The following is an 18,986-nucleotide window of genomic DNA, read 5'->3' on the forward strand; positions in this document are numbered from 1 at the left end:
AAAGCATTTTGTCTACAGTCTACAGTCAAAGCCTTTGAATAAATGCCTTGTAATGAGAAAAGTACAGAAAAATGGAGCAAAGGATGTTATGCATGTGTACTACATTATTAAATCTCTACATTTTTTTTCACATGCAAACACAATACTTTTGTCATTGTTGTACTTTTCATTGGCCCCTTATGTGTGTTCACTGATGATCAATCCCTTGACCTTATCATTGCTGGTTCTGTTTAAACATACTGATGACATCATCTGTGTAGTGTGTGTGTTTGCTGAGAACATCACAAAATCATACAAACATAAAAAGAGACACAGTGCAGCCCCTTGGCTCTAAACAGGATATCCCAAACTTTATTTCCTGTGTAGAGGTGTACTAAGGGAGCAATCACAGTTAGTGGACGTCCATTTTATTAGATTGAGTGCAACACAAACAACTCAAATAAGTCAAAACAAAAACAAACGCAAAAATGTCATATTCAATTATTCAGCTTGAAATTAAAACAACCTAACCATCAAAACAAAACAGTGTGAAACAAGGCAAAAAATGCAACAGAAAAGAAAGAAGAGATGAGAGAGAGAGAGAGAGAGAGGTTGAGCAGGACAATAGAGAAAGCTTTAATAAGCTTATGAGCGTGTAAGACACACTAAGGCCACACACACTTTGCATTAACATGACTCACAGCATTAGCCTATGTCGATTGTACACAACAATGACTCGAGCCCCTCCATCTGTACAAGACAGATAATATAATAAAACTTCCTTCATTTAGACCAGCTATTACACGGACACACAATACATTCAGTCCTGCTTTGGCGTGAGAGCTTTCGGCCGTTGTTTAGATGGTTTCGCAAACCTTTATACATATTATTCATTATAAATAAGTGACATGTACTCATATACACACATACAGTATACACGCAAAATAAAGAAATTCTTCACACATATACACTTCTGCGGTTTTTACAACACACGGCCTATGTAGTTTCAGCACTGGCCACATTAATGCAACATGTTTGTGAGGCCTTGGATTTGAGCGAGAGAGAGAGAGAGAGAGAGAGAGAGAGGAAAATAATATTATCAAAGATTAGTATTAAACCCCTGAAAAACTACAGTCCATCTGAGCAGTGAGGAGAAAGGGGGAGCCGAGGAATGTAAGACATACACGAGGCAAACGTTAACCTGACATTTCACACACGTTCTCCCAACATTTACAGACATTTTCCAGATGGTTCACAGACTCGGAGCAAACACATAATGGATTTTTGTTCCCTTAAATCTTACCGATACCACACACTGCTCCGGACCAGGTACACACACACATATACAGGCGCACACACACACTGCTCAGCAAAGATAAAACAGAACAAACAAAGCTCTGCAACAATCAATCCAAAAGGCAATATTTGTCATTCTCATGTTCGTAAAGGTCTCGAATAAATATGTTGTATTCTCTCTCTTGTAATAATGCCAGTCTTCACTCTGCTGTACAGTATATACATACACATCTGAACTCTTAAGTGACAAACTATTTTATACTGTTAAATAATATAACCACGGCAACAACCAAGATATATTGCTTCCTATGTTTGTACATGTGCGCCGGTATTCAACGACAGATACTGCCTTTTTAATATACATGTGCAAGTTCAAAATAATCCAAAGTAAAAACAAACACATTCAAATGAAACTTACTAAAAAGAAAACCAAGCAAACAAACAAACATCAGAATATCTATACAGCTTTCAAACCTCTGTCGACTACATTAATGAAGGAAATTCTGCGTACTATATACAGACAGGTTAGCATCCATGCATTGTCAACACGAAGCACATTAACATTCCAAATATGGACATGGCAAACAAGGGGTGGGGCATGGGGGAGGGGCTATGTTTCACAGGGGCGAATGCATTCACGCCCCGATTTACAGACACACCCATAACCGCAGAGCACAGACGTACAATTGTCGACCCCCAGCTCTGCCAAAGCAAATACATACACAGTATAAACCATAGAGACCATGTACAGTTCGAACGCCTCGTACGTCGGACAAGCCCGTGAGTGTAGACACGCCTCCAGCTCAGTGCCAGCGGGCAGCACGCACAGCGAGAGTTTGTGAAAGTCTTCTAGGCAGACCTTAAGAGTATGGCTGTAATTCACATGGTTTCACCAAACCCCATTTTCCTCAACCTTCATCTTTTCTTTTTTGTTTATTGGTTAAATAGATATTAGGCTTCAGGAAAAACGTCTGTGTGTGTTTTTATATTGATTGTTTTTTCGTTTGTAGTGTCTTTCTGGTGGAGCTTAGAATTAGCAAGCAACAGCAGGCCGTCTTCATCAAGTACTGCAGATCATCGAGGTTTCCTAACGGAAAGCCCCGGAGCTGGTACAATATGCTTCCTTTCATTAAAACATGTAAAACAAACAAAACTCAACCAAAAGAATAAACAGGCATTCAGCTATTCTCTTTCAAAATCAAGCTACACATTTCAAAACACCCGAGACGCTCCATCACAAGAAAAGTTGCTGTTCTTATGCAGTGAAAGAGGCGGAGGTCCCTCGAATTAGATACAAACACCCATAAGAAATGTCACCAAGGCAAGCTCTTAATCCTTGCGAGTACATTTTGGTGTGGGTAAAAAACCCCGTAAAATTTCAGATACAAAACCTACTTCAGGGGCTGTGGCACGGTTCTCCATAAGAAAAATCTTTCCCTTTAGCAAATTCCCTACACAATAGATGGCTGTCACATCCACTGCGCCCCATCAAATACACATTTCTTTTTTGACATGGCTCACTAAATCTAACTTTGGAAAGGAGTGTGAAAAATTCTTGTTTCAAAATTTAAGCCAAAGCTACTTTAGGAAACACGTTCAGATTTGACGATTTATGTTGGGCCCATGCTATTGTTCAGAGTCAAATTCAGATTCTACAATTTCCACCTTAAAATACGACTTATGTCTAAAACCGCTACTCTACGATACCTTACAGCTTCATATGCAGTGAATCTACAAAGTACAAAGAAGCGCTCTCAGTCGGGGTGGAGGGAGAGCCCTCGTAAACCCTCGTAAAGTTTGTCAAGCAAAGACTACCACTTCTGCATGCTTGCATGTGTATGACTATACGTTGGAAAAACATGAAAGTGTAGTGTACGTTTGTGTAGTGTGTGTACGTTTAGACAGAAAGTAACAGTCTTCATTGTAAACTCTTGATGTGATGTTGACAAAAGCGTTTGATAGCCATTTAATTGACCTGTTAGAGACAGTTATCTCACTTTATACTGACCTCACAGGTTTTCACATCAGTCAAATGTGCTTGCATAAACGAATCCAATCTTTAACAAACTGCAGTATGTCGAAATATTCGTGCTATTAGATAAAAATCAATGTGTCTTCAAAGCTCTCAATAGCACTTCACAATCCTTCTGGCTGTCATTTCAGGGCTCTTAAATGAAATGCACAACTCTGGTCTCTAAAGCTTAGTGCTAGGAGAGATTACATCGGCCTCTACTGAACTCTTCTAAATCTTGTTCTGATCTCAGCTGTTGAATGCAAAAAACATTAACGGTGATAAAAACTGGCCTTCACAGGAACTAGTCCCTAGGAGCTGCTCTTGAAAGCGACATTAAGCTGTTTGTGAAAATCTCCAAGACCACTCCAAAAATGATGAAAAATGTGTCTACAGATTCTAGAAGCCTGCATCTCTATCACGCAGCAAAGTGCAGTACGGCTCACTCCAAACAAAGCAAAAAACACAGAAAAAAGCCACTGAACTACATTACCCAGAATTCAATGAGCTTACAGACTCCACGGTGCTCCGCAGGCCAACGTCTGCTGTCTGGTTTCGACTTAAAAAGCACAACTACAGTAGTTAAAGGTAGCAAGCTGTCATAGTCTATACGCCGTGGTCCACACTGTGGAAAGACCGTCCTATCAGATGCAGTCGTTCAAAACACAATAAACAAAAAAAAGATGATGACATAGAAGTGGCGTGTGAACAAAACAAAAAACTGGCCTACGGTTTGCGGATATTATCTGCATAAACCCAAAACCGGGTCCTCCGCTGTTGCCTTCCTCAGTTGTGTATAGTCTTCATTCTTATGATCTTTATGCATGAACGTGTATGTCACTGCGTGAAATAGTGTAGTTCTGAGTGTGCATGTGTGTGTGAGCGCGTGTTTGCGTGTTTAGAAGCCCTTGATGTGGCAGTATGCCTCCAGAGAGGAGAACAGAATGTAGAGGAGCCAGAGGCTGACGAAAAGCATGGTGGTCAGCACTTTAGCAGTCCGCGGACCCCCCAGCTCGCCGTTGATGTCGGGCCGGCGGCGGTACATGAGCACCGCCACGCAGATGAAGGCGAAGATGGTGAAGAGGGTGACGGAGAACGCCAGGCTACCGGTCTGCACGTGGAACTCGCGGCCCTTGGAGTTGTGGTAGATGGCGGCGATGGACCACGCCACTCCGATGCCCAAGAACACGTTCACGGCGTTGCTGCCCGTCACGTTTCCGATGGACGCATCAGCGTACTGGTCCTGGATCGCTGCCACTTTACTAGCGAAGGTGTCTGAGGGGAAGAAGAGAACACTTCAGTATGTTACTACACACACACACATCTTCGCCCTCTTGCTCCCCCACCTCGTTTGTAATTTAGTAATAACAGCATGGTTAACCTCTGAACTCAGACTGAAATAAACACTGTGGCTTCTCTCTGCTTTAGAGACAGCTGTATGCTAACAGGCTGATCCATTCCTGACACCTGAGAAACCATCAGGATGCTGATTGTGCATTTGGCAGTAGTAGGATACTTGCAGAAGAAAAAGCCTCTAAATAATCCCAGACACATTTACTTCCTTTCTAACTCTTTCTTCCTCGGTCTCTTTTAATCTTCCTCGCTCTCTCACTATGGTAATGTAGTGCAGAACGTATAACCCTCCTGATGTGTAGATATTGCTGCCGGCAGTCACAGAGAGCCGTTTTTCTCATTTAATGGTCTTGCTATTCTGTGGACACACTCTAATATTCACACATTCATATTCATGTAGATTCTGGCAGGGAATCTCAAATGAAATGTGTTCACGAAACCGTAAAATAAACGAATTCTGATAAAATTATTATAGTTATTATAGTTTTCTTTTCAGTTTTATTAATATTTTGACATAGCTTTTATTTTGATATTTTTCATGTTTTCATGGTCATTTTAGTTTAATTCTTAGCAATTTTGTTATGTGCTTTTGTCTTTTTATTATTTATTTTTATACTGCTATATACACGTCTTCAAACAGTAATCATGGATTTTTATAATTTTCCTGCTTATACTGTATATATTATTCTTACATTTCTATTGCTTTTGTGCTAAAATGCGTTTTCTGTTAAACGTATGTCTTTACTTTTTCTGATGTCTCTGTTTAAGATTATTTTTTGTGTAAAGCTGCTTTGCAACCATGCAAAATTGTAGAAGGAACTTACAAATAAATTGAAAGTTTAACTTATTTCTGTTTATTGTTGAGGCAATTTCAAATTTTGTTTGAATTAAAAGTTTTACAATTAATATTTAGACATTTTTTTATATGATTTCAATTAACAAACAGATTTTAGATTTTGTAAACTATAATAAACTTGATTTCAACTTTGCTTGACCATTGCTTGGATTAAATCCTCATTACCAAAAAGTAGCACAGTATTAATATAATACCAGGGTTTTATGCGTTCCTTTAAATTAATTACAAAATTAAAAACTACTACATTACAATGGTCTAGAGGTCTGCATCACCGCGGGACTCACGGGACCCGATACAGATTGCGCGGGATTAAATGTTTTGGATAAAAGACTGTAGCGGTCATAAACTCTGGACTATGGACGGGAGCGGGTCTTTGGATGGGTGCCCACTTGTGACATCCTTCTAAGTGACCACATGTAGAGCCTGATCTGAGGACTGTTTTATGCATGTGCTGAGTGCACGGACCAGTTCTTACTCCGTTACAAGTTTAATTTGCACGCGTCAGCCCCCAGACAGAGCGGGCAGGTCGCCGAGTGCACCTTAGAGAAGAGAGAGAGGGATTTCATTTTGCATGAGCTAGCCAACGGGTTTCGTTTATAAGCCAACGGGTTTTGTTTATTCATATTTTGTCTATAGATTGAGTGAAAGTTTTTGTATAGCGTATTTTATATTTGTTAAGGAGAAATTTAAATGTGAGATCTTAAATGTGAGATCTGGAAACATGATCTAAATTTAGCGGGATCCATCAGGTCGGGACAAAAATCATTCTAAGCAGATAGCGGGTGAACACAGAGTGAATTTTCAGCGGGAGTGGGTGGGTGGGTACAGAGTAAAATTTAGCGGGTGCGGGCGGGACGAAAAAAACAGTCCCGCGCAGACCTCTACTATGGGCCTATGGCAAGGTTATTTTAGTTTGAAAATGTTTCTGTTTTATTTAAATCAAATCAAATATTGGCCTAAAAATTCTTGGAAAAACCTATAAACGGAAAATCAAAGTGTTGCCTCAGAAATAAACCAAAATTATAATATTAAACAAAAACAAAAATTAAATTAAAATAAAATAAGTTAATCTTAAATGGCAACATATAAATAAACAAACAAATAATAAAATGACAAAAAGCATATAACGAAATTCTTAATAATTTAGCTAAAATTATCATAACATAAAAATAAAGTTTTAAAATTTAAAATATGAATAAAACGAAAATCAAAACTATATTATATGGTAAGCAATCATCCAGTACTTTGGAAATATATGAATTGTGACCAGACAAAACCAGTCTTATGGGTCAATGTTTCGGAGATACAACCATTTAAAACTGGAATCGGAGGGTGCAAAAAAAATCAAAATATTGAAAAAATTGCATTTTAAGTTGTTAATCAGAGACACTGTAGCAGGCCATCCACCCACAAAAATAAAGTTTTTATATATTTAGGGTAGGAAATTTACAAAATATCTCCATGGAACATGAGCTTTACTTAATATACTAATGATTTTTGGCATAAAAGAAAAATGTTGACCCATACAATGTATTTTTGGCATTTACTAAAAATATTCCCGTGCTACTTAAGACTGGTTTTGTGATCCAGGGTCACAATTATGACCATCAATGTTCAAATGAAAAACTATATTGGGTAAAACCTTATGGGTTTTGAAAATAAAATTAGGTTAAGGAAATGATGACAAATGTTTCATCGTGAAAATTGTTCTAATGCGACTGCAAAAACTTTTTCAGCAAATCTGAAAAAAGTATAAGCTCTCTTAGTGCCTCCAATGCCCGCTGGATTGTTTTCAACCCATGATTGGGTCAAAAAGGAAAAAAACCCAACTGTTGTGTTACATTTACCTAGAAGATGTCCACATTTGACCTGACCATGGGTTAAAACCACCCAGCTTTTTTTCGAATGGACGGACCAAAAATGACTCACCGGCATGTGCAGACATCTACAGGAGTTGACACAGTCCAGGACCCATAAAGTCAAGGTCAAAGTGAGGGTTTACAGTAAACACTCGTCTCTGAACTCAGATTTTCCTTTTCGCTATCCTTCGCCGTTCTCATATGTTGCTGTAAACAACAGCCTGGAAGGAGCCGTTTCCATGGCATTACCATGGAAATTCTCAGTTAAGACTCAGCTAACACCCAGTCTGGTGTTGAGTCCTGCCAAACAGCCTGGCAGCGCGCGGACGACAACTGCCGCTAACGTGGGTGTCAAGTCGATGTAAAGCTTTATCTCAGTTAATCATTCCAGAGTTAAAACGGATCGACGTTGGAAACTGTTCCAGACTTTGAAACTGTTACAGACCTCAAACCGCTTAAGTTTGCACATGGAGACAAATTCAAACTACCACATAGACTTTAAATGAACACTTTCTCTACTATAAATGTGTCTGTGCCTCCGCCGCACAGCCAATATGAGTCTGTAAAGGCCATTATAGTGACATACAGCACTGTTTAGACATTACGTTAGAAAAAACAAAGCAAGTTAAAAAATATTCAGTCCACAGAGCCAAAAAATCCCTATAATAAACCTTTCACACAACAGCGGGACTGCATTCAGCCGGCGTACGTCAGTAATCTGGCTCCTAGAAATCCATTACAATTTCAAATTAATTGAGCCATTTAATAATTCATAGATATGCAGTACGCTGTATAATTCATAGATGTAACTGTATGCTGAATCTACATGCTTTGTTTTCTATTCAAAAGCAAGCTTATCAGTCAACGTACATTCGCCTGCTTTCTGACTGAGCGCTCGGCTAATTGGACGTTTTTTTGAGTCTTACTGGCTTTCATCTAGCAACAGATTGACACATTTGCTAACTGTTCAATACCGCAACGTTTGTCATTGTCAAACTGTGCTCAAAAGCACAATTGGAATCAATCAACAGCAGAAAAAATCTGTAGATGTGATTACGAACCGTTTTTTGAAGTTTGTTTAGAACAAGCAAACAGATGAATGGAAATATGATTTTGTGCACGCCATTAAAGTTTAACTGATGCTCTCGCTCATACTGAAAGGGCATGGGAATGTTTGCTGCATTCATTCATTCACTAAAAAAAAGAAATCCAGAAGACGATCAAAAAGAGGTGAAGAAAGTAAGGAAACAATAAGACGACAGCCTTAATTAAATTAAAGGAATGAAAGAGGGCGTATGCAAACCCACATATTTTTAGGGCTGTTCAATGATTAATCACGCATCCAGAATAAAGTTTGTGTTCACTTAATAATATATGTCTGTGTACTGTGCATATTAATTTTGTATTTATAAACACATACATGTACAAATAAATGTAGGAAATATTTGAAGAGTTTATTTCCAAAATGAGATAACTCATGAAAAATCATGTTTTTTATTGTCCATTCCAATTGATATCAATCAAACTGCAGTTGGTTTGTTTTGATTTAAGCCATAATAACTAAAAAAAAAAAATACAGCTAACTAACACAATAAAACACCAGAAAAAAAAAAGTTATAAAAGTTTTCTCATTTTGGAAACAAACTCTTCATTTATTTTTTATTCATTTACATTTATATATCATTTAAATTATATATAAACTATTATTGATTTTTATATTTTTCTTAAATACATACATGTATGTGTATGTATTTATAAGTACAAAATTAATAAGCACAGTACATATATTATGTAAACACAAACTTTTATTCTGGATGCGATTAATCGTTGAACAGCCCTAATAATTTGACATTTGTGACCCTGGACAACAAAACCAGTCTTATGGGTCAATTTTTCGAAATTGAGATTTTTACATAATCTGAAAGCTGAATAAATAAGATTTCTATTGATGTATGAGTTGTTAGAATAGGACAATATCTGGGTGAGATACAACCGTTTAAAAAAAAATGCAAAAAAGTGCAAAAAAATCAAAATATTGAGAAAATTGCCTTTGAAGTTGTTAATCAGGGGCACTGTGGCAGACCATCCACTCACAAAAATAAAGTTTTTGTATATTTAAGGTAAGAAATTTACAAAATATCTTCATGGAACATGATCTTTACTTAATATCCTAATGATTTTTGGCATAAAAGAAAGATCGATAATTTTGACCCATACAATGTATTTTTGGCTTCTACTAAAAACGTTCCCGTGCTACTTAAGACTGGTTTTGTGATCCAGGGTCACATTTATTTAAAACCATCAGCACTATTATGGTCAGCTATTTGCTGCTATAACAGCTTTTATTTCTTAAGAAGGTTTTCTAGATGTCTGAACATGGCTGTAGGGATTTACTCCCATTCACACACATCAGTAAGGTCAGGCACTTCCACACCAGACTCACTAAATCATTTTTTATAAACCCCACCTTGTGCGCAGAGGCGCTTTCACGCTGAAACACAACGCTGAGCCTCATTCTACTTGTTCAATCACATTCCACAATGTTTGTCTACAGAGATCGCTTGGCTGTAAGCTTAATTTTATACACCAGCTAGTAATGGGTGTAGCTGAAATAGCCAAACCTATAGAAAGGGTGTGTAGATAAAAGCAGTCAAATGGAGGGACACATAATGAAAAGAGAGAGGCAATATTTCTTTTCTGCACTCTCAGCGTTTCTTCTATGAGCAGTCCAGTGTGTCTGGAATACTAAACATGGTGAACATACTGTGCTTCCGGCAAACTGAATCTCGTTAGCATGTGTATGTCTCTCGTGTTCATGAGCGAAGCCCTGTGTGTTTCATTCTCCAGTCTTAAATAACAGTTATCATGACTGATGAGGGTAATATATGGGGCGCAATGTAGCAAGGAGTCGTACTCCGCGTAATTATATGATATATCATAATCATAGCCCTTAGCACACACAAGACTCTGGACATCGTAAATTCTATAATAAATGGCAGTATGTAAATGAAAATGTATACAAGGGTGGTTGAAATGCAAAACGCACTGTTGTGCTTTATACTGTATATCTCTTACCTGGAACCGAAGTGCCCAATGCCACGAACACAACAGCGGTGACGGAGTCCTTCAGCCCGACGGTGCAACCAAAGTGGGATGCAAGATCTCCTATAAACGCTGTCAGAAGGCCAATCATCAGGATAGACACCACGAAACAGGCCCACCCGTTCCAGTAGTCGGTGGGTGGGACGAAGGCGAAGAGAACTTTCCAGAAGACGGTGAGGAAATGCATGACGTAATCGAAACAGGAAGGAAGCTTCTCCTCTCCGCATTCTTCTTCGTCGTCGTCCTCACCTGGAGAAAGTCGAGGAATGGGCAGAAAATAAGTAGCAAATATAGCAAAGAACCACCAAGTATTTTTGTTAGTCACATGAAAGATACCCTTTAGACCAGGGGTTCTCAACTTTTTTGACTCCCCACTGTATTCAACAATATTCAACGGGTCCGCTCCCTCCCACTCACAAAAACACAAAATTTCTACCCAATAAAATATTTTACAACTTGATTTTAACTGGAAAAGTGCTCATTCAATTGAGTTGTTTTAAAATGTTTTTCAATGCTCGTTTTAAATTATTAGTCATCTTGAAGCACCCTTGGAAGTCAGCTGGGGCCCCCCTGTTGAGAACCACTGCTTTAGACCATTTTGCAAGATTTAAACAACACTGGGTTTAAACAAGCAATTTTTGTTTCAATTTTTACATTTGTAGTGTTTTTTTACACCTTTAAATAAGTCTGAAATATGTTTGTTTTATGTTTTGATTCAGTTTTAAATGTTCTGTTAGTTGTATTTTGTTCTAACACGTAAGGCCTTTGCACATACAGTCCGAAATTTTCGTAGGCGTTTTTTTCGTATTTGGCGCTCGTTTGTACGGTGTCTCTGAATTGTCAAAACGCCTCTCAAAATGCTTGCTACGGATGCGAAAAACGAAGAAAATCGAACCCGGTCCGATTTTTTTATGACGGACGAAAATATCGGAGGCAGTGTGTAAATGTGATTGACACAACGTGAGGTCGTATTTATTTTTTAACGTGCAAAAATTTCGGACGCAAATTTCGGACTCAATGTGCAATGGCCTTTAGTGTTAAAAAATTCCATAGATTTACAAAACGCTGTCAATGTATGTTTATGATTTTTTTTGTGAGCGATTTGTTTTATTTGCTTATTTTTTTTAAATATTGAAAATAAAACCCATATTTGCTAATATAACCTGAGGAGAAATTAAAAGTAAATTTTGTGCATATTGGGCCAGGAAGCAAACCATAACAACCATCCAAAGACCCTTGCCCCCTCACGTTTCCGTTTCTTAAGAAGGAAAGAAAGATTTGTTTTTACTGAGTCACATACATACAAATTATACGTGTTTGAAGTCTCACACAAATTGACGCACATGTCTGGTTTATTATCTCCGTGGGGACAGTCCATAGGCGTAATGTTTTTTATACTGTACAAACTGTGTATTTTATCCCCTAACCCTATCCCTAAACCTAAAGATCATAGAAAACATTTTGCATTTTTAGATTTTAAAAAAATATTGTTCTGTACAATTTATTAGCTTTTTTGCCCATGGGGACCTCAATTTTGGTCCCCACAGTGACACGAGTCCCCATGTGTTGGTGTGCATTCAGGTTTAGGTCCCCACCGGGATATACAAACATGAACACACACACACACACACACGCACACACACTCTTGCAGGTAATACATTAAGAGAAGCATTAAACAAATAACAGAAAATGAGCTTGCTTTAGATATGTAGAGCACGCGTGAGACGCGCGTGTGCTCGGGGACAGGATCTAATCTGTTTGATATTCTGTTGGTGCTGCATTTCCTTGAGAGAGCAGCTTACACACGCCCACACACAGGCGGCTGACAGGTGAGGCTGTTTCTTTAAAGTGTGATTAGATGCTACAGGATGTTCAGAAATCTCTCTTATTCACACAGCAGCTCACAGCCAAAGACATGGTGGATTTAGTCATCTTTTGGACATTCTGCTCTGACAGCAAAGGCGAATTACATACGATTCTTGATAAAATAAATGCTAAGGCTGGAAAACATGCCTAAAACCATGCTTAAAAACGTATAGTTAAATTAAAACATGTGCAGGTATGTCAAATGTGTTGCACCGATGCAAGCAAGCTGTAAGAAATATTTATTTAGATACCGGAACAAGAACATCGCAAAGACTTTATATAAAGATTTGATAGAAAGCTAACAATTATTGCTATAAAAAGTCTAACCCTGCTGTAGAATAAACCTATCACAAGGCCTTTGTTTTAGCATTTCAAAAAACACATTTTCCAGGCAGGGACGCCCCAAATGTCCCTAAACTGAGGTTGTCAGATTCATCTTCTGGGCACAATTTTTCCTCCACACTACAGATAAGTGCACACACACAAACACACAGTATTCATGTTGTGTTTACATCATTCTTATCTTCCAGATAAATCCTCTCGTTGTGCTACAGAGTCTGACATTTAAAAAAGCTTTTAAAGTTTAAACTCTTCAATTTACTGCCATTAGTTGCCGACCTTTTGAGTTTCTTTGTCTCTTTATGTGTGTGTGTGTGTACTTTGTATCCTGATAAAAGTCATGGAAAATATATTTTATCAGTAGCATTAGATAAGAAATGTTCCTGTTCCAATTTTTGAATATGTTCAGATATCTGTGCAAATCTAAACATCCGGATTCCCAGCAAAAACAGCACTTTCTCTATACATACCTTAGACTTTGGGTTTGTGAATTAAAGGGGACATTTCATGAAAATCTGACTTTTTCAACGTTTAAGTGCAATAATCGGGTGTCTGGTGCGTCTACCAACTCAGAAAACGTGAAAAATGACAATCCAGTAACTTTGTTTACGTGAGCCTATCTCTGCAAGCCTGTGAGAAAACGAGCCGTTCAGATTTCGCTCGCTTTCTGACGTAGGTAGTCGTTCTTATTATAATATTACCGCCCCCTTTTCTGAATGTGTCCACCATGGCGCTGCCGCCATTTTTGTTTTCGCAAGCGACATATGTGAATTAGTTCAAACACCATGGCAAAAGTAAGCAAAGCATGCTAAGTGTTGTGTTGTTGGCTGCACAGAGCAGCACAGAACACTGTTCCCAGCCTGACAGGACAGCAATGGATTTATTTTGTTTTCAATGGAAATCCACCAGACTGAACGAGGCAAAGCTGCAAATAAAGACATTGTAAGTACCGTTATTTTTTAAGTAAGTCCTCAGGGACCTGTGGCAACTTAAAAGTAGGTAAAACGTCATTGTGAAACGTTTGTCCGTTCACGCAAAGAAAGCAGTGTGTATGGTCTGTAAACACGCGACCGGTTTGTCATGTGTAATTTCGCATGTAGAAAACATGACGCCTTTGTTAGGAGTCCGTCTGTTCGCTTATAAAAAACAATGTGTTTGGTGTTTAAAGATGGAAACAGCATTTCTCATTCACTTTATGTGACCCTTCTTTTGTCGATGGAAGCACAGGCTTGCAGCCCTGGCTGAGTTTTCTGCTGAAAAGGGGGCGGAGACTAGCAGCTCATTTGCACTTAAAGAGACACACACCAAAACAGTGTGTTTCTACTCACATGCAAAACTGGGCAATTAGGGCATGGTATAATAAAAGATCTGCGGTGTATTTTGAGGTGAAACTTCACAGACACATTCTGTGGACCCCTAAGATTTATATTACCTTTGTGTAAAAGTAGAAAGAAACCTCTCCTTTAAACAGTTTAAAACAAAGTTTTAAACTTTAGAATGTAACTCGCCCCTCATGGATTTTATGACACGTCAAATTGTGCATAATGTGACCGAAACAGTACATCTGTTATGAAGGAGGGACCCAAGCCATACCAGGTGTATAGTTTATAAAGGGATATTTCACCCAAAAATGAAAATTCTGTAATGAATTACTCAACCAAATGACTCAACCTATATACATGTCTTTGTTCTGTAAAACACATAAAAGATATTTAGGAAAATGTTAGCAACTGAGATTTCTGGGGCACCATTGACTACAATAGTAGAAAAGATTCTAATGGTAGTCAAAGGTGCCCCAAAACTGTTTGTCCTAAATTCTTCAAAACATCTCACTTTGTATTCAACAGATCAAAAATATATATACAATATTTTTTCTACTATGGTAGTCAATGGTGCCTTAGAAATATCAGTTGCTAACATTCTTCCAAATATCTTTCTTTGTGTGTCAACTAAACAATAAAAATGAATGCAGGGTTGAAACAACTTGAAGGTAAGTAAATGATGACAGAATTTTTGGGTGAACTATCCCTTTAAGTGGCTGCGGATAGTAAAAAAAAAAACTCGCAACACCTTAACATGCAAACCAACACCCTGGGGACAATCCACATCATCTTGGCAACAAGTTTCCCACAACTAGAAAACATACTTTTGATGTACTGAAAAAGAAAAAACAAAACAACAAATGTCTATTTTTAATGCACTAATTAATTCTTATAAAACCTGGTTTTAAAAAACTAGACAACTGAAGCAATTAGATGCTGTATGAGACTGGATAAGTCTATCTGCTGTGAAGGGTCTGACAGCAATCCATGCTTGACTGTCTACAGTAGTGTGCAGGTGATTACAGGTCAGTTCTGACAACAGAGAACCACACACGCACCCGCACACAGGCTTTTAACCTTGCTTTGCCTCAGAGCACAAATTGGCACGCTGAGAGGTGTTCAAGTGTGAATCACTAAGTCACCATCACCTGGTCCACACACACAAAAACACAGTACACTGTAGCATCGCTCTCTCGCTCTCTTCTCTCTGAGGTCGTGCTGCGAGTGCTAATTACTTCAGAAAAAAACAAACTTCCCTCTCTCCGTCTCGCCTTTTCTCTTTCCCCGCTTCATCTGTGCTCAAATTTCTTACTGTTTGCACACTTTCTTCGTTCTCCTTTGCACAGAGAAGAATGTCTTTAAATGAGGCTGCTGAGTTTAATTTCATGTGCATCAGTCTCGAAATATTGCTTTTCCAATTTATTTAACAGTCAATAATAGAAAACAAAACAAACCGAGTGTAGTAAATGGGTTTCTTTTCTTGTTAACAACATAATATGTAAGATAACAGGTCCATCAGACTGCGTTTGCACCACAAGGCCCGATGCACAGAATAGATATTTTTACATTCTCTTAAAAGAGTAGTTCATCTTTGATTTGCACAAGAACAGCCTTGGATGTGGGTGGTTTGTTGGGGGGTAAACTAGCCCTTTGAAAGGACAGTTCAGCAAAAATAAAATTCTGTCATGATTTACTCACCCTCGAGCTATTCAAAACCTGTATACATTTCTTTGTTCTGATGAACACAGAGAAAGCACAATTTTAAAGCCAGGATGTTTCTGGAGTTAATTGCCTTTCTACGGATTTGGTGTTTTCATAGCAGTGCTTTATTAATATTATAAATAAAACTTTAAACACTGTTTGGAGAGAAACATCCTGGGTTTAAAAAAAATTCCGGGATTAAAATTGTGCTTTAGAACGCTTCCGCGTTTTCGTTGATTGGGTTACAATTGTCTAGTCTCTCTTTGCTACAGCACTTGTACATACTGCCGGAAATGTCTTTACACAACTAACGAATCTTCCACATTCGGAAACCCAGAAGCGTGTAAAAGGCCTAAACACATTGACAATCCATCCTCAAGAGCACAACACAACTGACTCGAATGTCAGGAAATCATTGAAATGATGAAAATAAATTTTAAACGGTTCAGTGATAAATAAGATGAACCCCTAACTAGACAGATGAATGCTCACAAGCATACTCACCAGCGCTCACTGTGATGGCCTCGATGAACTGATCCCTCCAGCTGTTGGTGCCAACCAGAAGAGCCAAGTTTGTCTTTTTTATTAGCTTATCAACTGTGTTCTACAGAGAGAGAGAACACACAAAGAACACGGAAGAGCACTATTATTATGTGCAAGAGAAATGACATCCACAGAAAAGTGTGCACGCACATATACGGACACACTTCAGACGGTGTGCGGCCGGTTGAGTGTTTTTGACTGCTCTCTGCTCCGCCCTGCAGTGAAGTGTGTGTGGGAGTGGAGCGTGCCCGGCAAGAGTGTGTGGGCTAAAGTTCATGTGTGGCTATATGTTTATCTGGCTTAAAGATTTGTGTGTCTTATGTTTCTATTAGAAAGAAGAAAATTGTTTCTTGGAAAAGATGGTCAACACACACTATGAATTGTGATTTACTACTTGCTACGTAGGAAAGTGGTATTTGGGGGAAGGCCTTTCTCATTCTTGAGAGGATTCAATTGGACAAAATTCATACTGATTGGAAAATTGATATAATTGTATTATACTATATAAGTGGCTTTGTGGGCTTAGTCAAGAGTGTGATTTTACATCATTTATGTAGCTATAAATACCTTAAATTCATAAGATTCCTCAATGATGATTTCCAGCTTGGGGTGGTCTCCGAGCATTGGCTTTCCCATTTCAGCAATGCGACGTTCCTCTTCCTCTTCGCCTGTCAGTAGCTCCTCATCTTCCTGCCCCGCCTCTTTCTCTTCTTCTGAAAATAACAGCACCAATCAGAAAGTGTAAAACAGAACCTTAAGATTTTAAGTTTCAATCACCCTGTGCAAGTGTTTCTGAATATTTTGTATCAACTGTTTTTGTAGATAATGTAGATTGTGGGTCAATTTTGAAATGCAGTTTTGTTGAAAGAATTTGGCTCTGTGGGGTAAAATACTTTAAAGATCCCAATCAAAAAGGGCATCTTGGGTAAATTGTGAAAACTGGACCTATTCTGCATACTTTAAATAAGAGTGCACACACAGTCATTGGCAGCATTTTTCTCATTTGTTTCACGTGTTACAACTTCAATGGGCCCAGTGGGATTTTCAGGTAAGCAATCGTGTGACATTTGTGCAATTAAACAATTAAACACACACGCACACACGCACGCACGCACGCACGCACACACACACACACACACACACACACACACACACACAATGAAATGAAAGGGCCATAGGAGATGCAGCAGATGCAGACCCAAAGCCACAGAGGGATGATGAGGTTGGGAAAGGACACAAAATTAAGTTACATTTGAGGAATCCAACCCAATACACATGCAGATGCTGTTGTGGATAGACAAAGGGGAAGGGTTGGAGAAAATTAAAATGCTCTGGGCAGCACCAGTGATTTCAGTGGAAATGTAATTTCAAAACCCTTTCATTCATCCCACATATCTCTCTCTTTCTCTTACTGTCTATTCTATTCCATATTTCATTTCAGTGCACGCGCTGAGCTGGCATAACTGTTGCACCAACAACGGCAATAGTCATAAAACAAGGTTATGATGACAATGTTTCCAAGCTTTGAAGACAGGAACGTCTGCATAAATGAAATGAAATATCTAATGGAATAAATACATCTCAAGCTACAAATGAACCCTAAAGCATTAGAAGAGAAGCTTCACTGTCAGTTTAACGGCAGAACGACTTGCTCCTGTAGCATAAACAGTCTCTCCTTCTCTCGCTCGCTCTGCATCTTGATGATTTATGTTCATATGTCACCGTGTAATCTGTTCATCTTTATTCTTATAGAATAGATGGTCTGTTGTCCTTTTATAGTGAATTACTCTATGTTTTGCTCACTCCACTGCTGGTTTATGCATGAGATAACAAAATACTACTCCACATTTCACCCTTTCTTGCTGTATTTGCTGACATTTTTATCCACAATATTCATACTGTGCACAAAACCACCAGGTGACAACATTCAAAGCTCTCTAAACAAAAGCTTAAATATTGTAAACAAAAAATGATAGAAGTACTGACCTTAAATGTCAAGATGAAATGAAGAGAAACAAACTGACCAATGACTGACTGAAAAACAGCTGATGAAAAATAAACTGACCAACTGACTGACTGAAGAACAGCTAAAGAGAAACAAACCGACCAATGACTGACTGAAGAACAGCTAAAGAGAAACAAACTGACCAATGACTGACTGAAGAACAGCTAAAGAGAAACAATAAAGCACTTTGAAAAAAACAAACAGACCATTCACTGACTGAAGAAACAGCTGAAGAGAAACATACTGACCAATGACTGACTGAAGAAACAGCTGAAGAGAAACAAACTGACCAACTGACTGACTGAAGAACAGCTAAAGAGAAACAAACCGACCAATGACTGACTGAAGAACAGCTAAAGAGAAACAAACTGACCAATGACTGACTGAAGAACAGCTAAAGAGAAACAATAAAGCACTTTGAAAAAAACAAACAGACCATTCACTGACTGAAGAAACAGCTGAAGAGAAATAAACTGACCAACTGACTGACTGAAGAACAGCTAAAGAGAAACAATCAAGCACTTTGAAAAAAACAAACAGACCATTCACTGACTGAAGAAACAGCTGAAGAGAAACATACTGACCAATGACTGACTGAAGAAACAGCTGAAGAGAAACAAACTGACCAACTGACTGACTGAAGAACAGCTAAAGAGAAACAAACCGACCAATGACTGACTGAAGAACAGCTAAAGAGAAACAAACTGACCAATGACTGACTGAAGAACAGCTGATGAAAAATAAACTGACCAAT

The 18,986-nt window shown here is 38.4% G+C and overlaps 1 protein-coding gene across 4 annotated transcripts in view; it reads right to left on the reverse strand.

Moving 5' to 3' along the window:
• Positions 1 to 295: 295 nt before the first annotated feature.
• slc8a1b (solute carrier family 8 member 1b) overlaps positions 296 to 18,986 on the reverse strand; it is a 71,459-nt gene continuing 52,768 nt past the window's right edge. For 2 of the 4 annotated variants that reach the window (XM_057343682.1, XM_057343684.1), the window contains exons 4-7: positions 16,795 to 16,937; positions 16,189 to 16,288; positions 10,430 to 10,705; positions 296 to 4,561 (exon numbers count right to left, since the gene is read on the reverse strand). In XM_057343682.1, coding sequence (XP_057199665.1) covers positions 4,185 to 4,561; positions 10,430 to 10,705; positions 16,189 to 16,288; positions 16,795 to 16,937 — 896 coding nt within the window. In that variant the 3' untranslated portion in view covers positions 296 to 4,184. Of the gene's footprint in view, positions 4,562 to 10,429; positions 10,706 to 16,188; positions 16,289 to 16,794; positions 16,941 to 18,986 lie in introns of all 4 variants that reach the window. The other 2 variants (XM_057343681.1, XM_057343683.1) reach the window with 1 other exon arrangement.

Source organism: Triplophysa rosa, linkage group LG10 (assembly GCF_024868665.1).
Source record: "Triplophysa rosa linkage group LG10, Trosa_1v2, whole genome shotgun sequence".
Lineage (NCBI taxonomy): Eukaryota > Metazoa > Chordata > Actinopteri > Cypriniformes > Nemacheilidae > Triplophysa > Triplophysa rosa.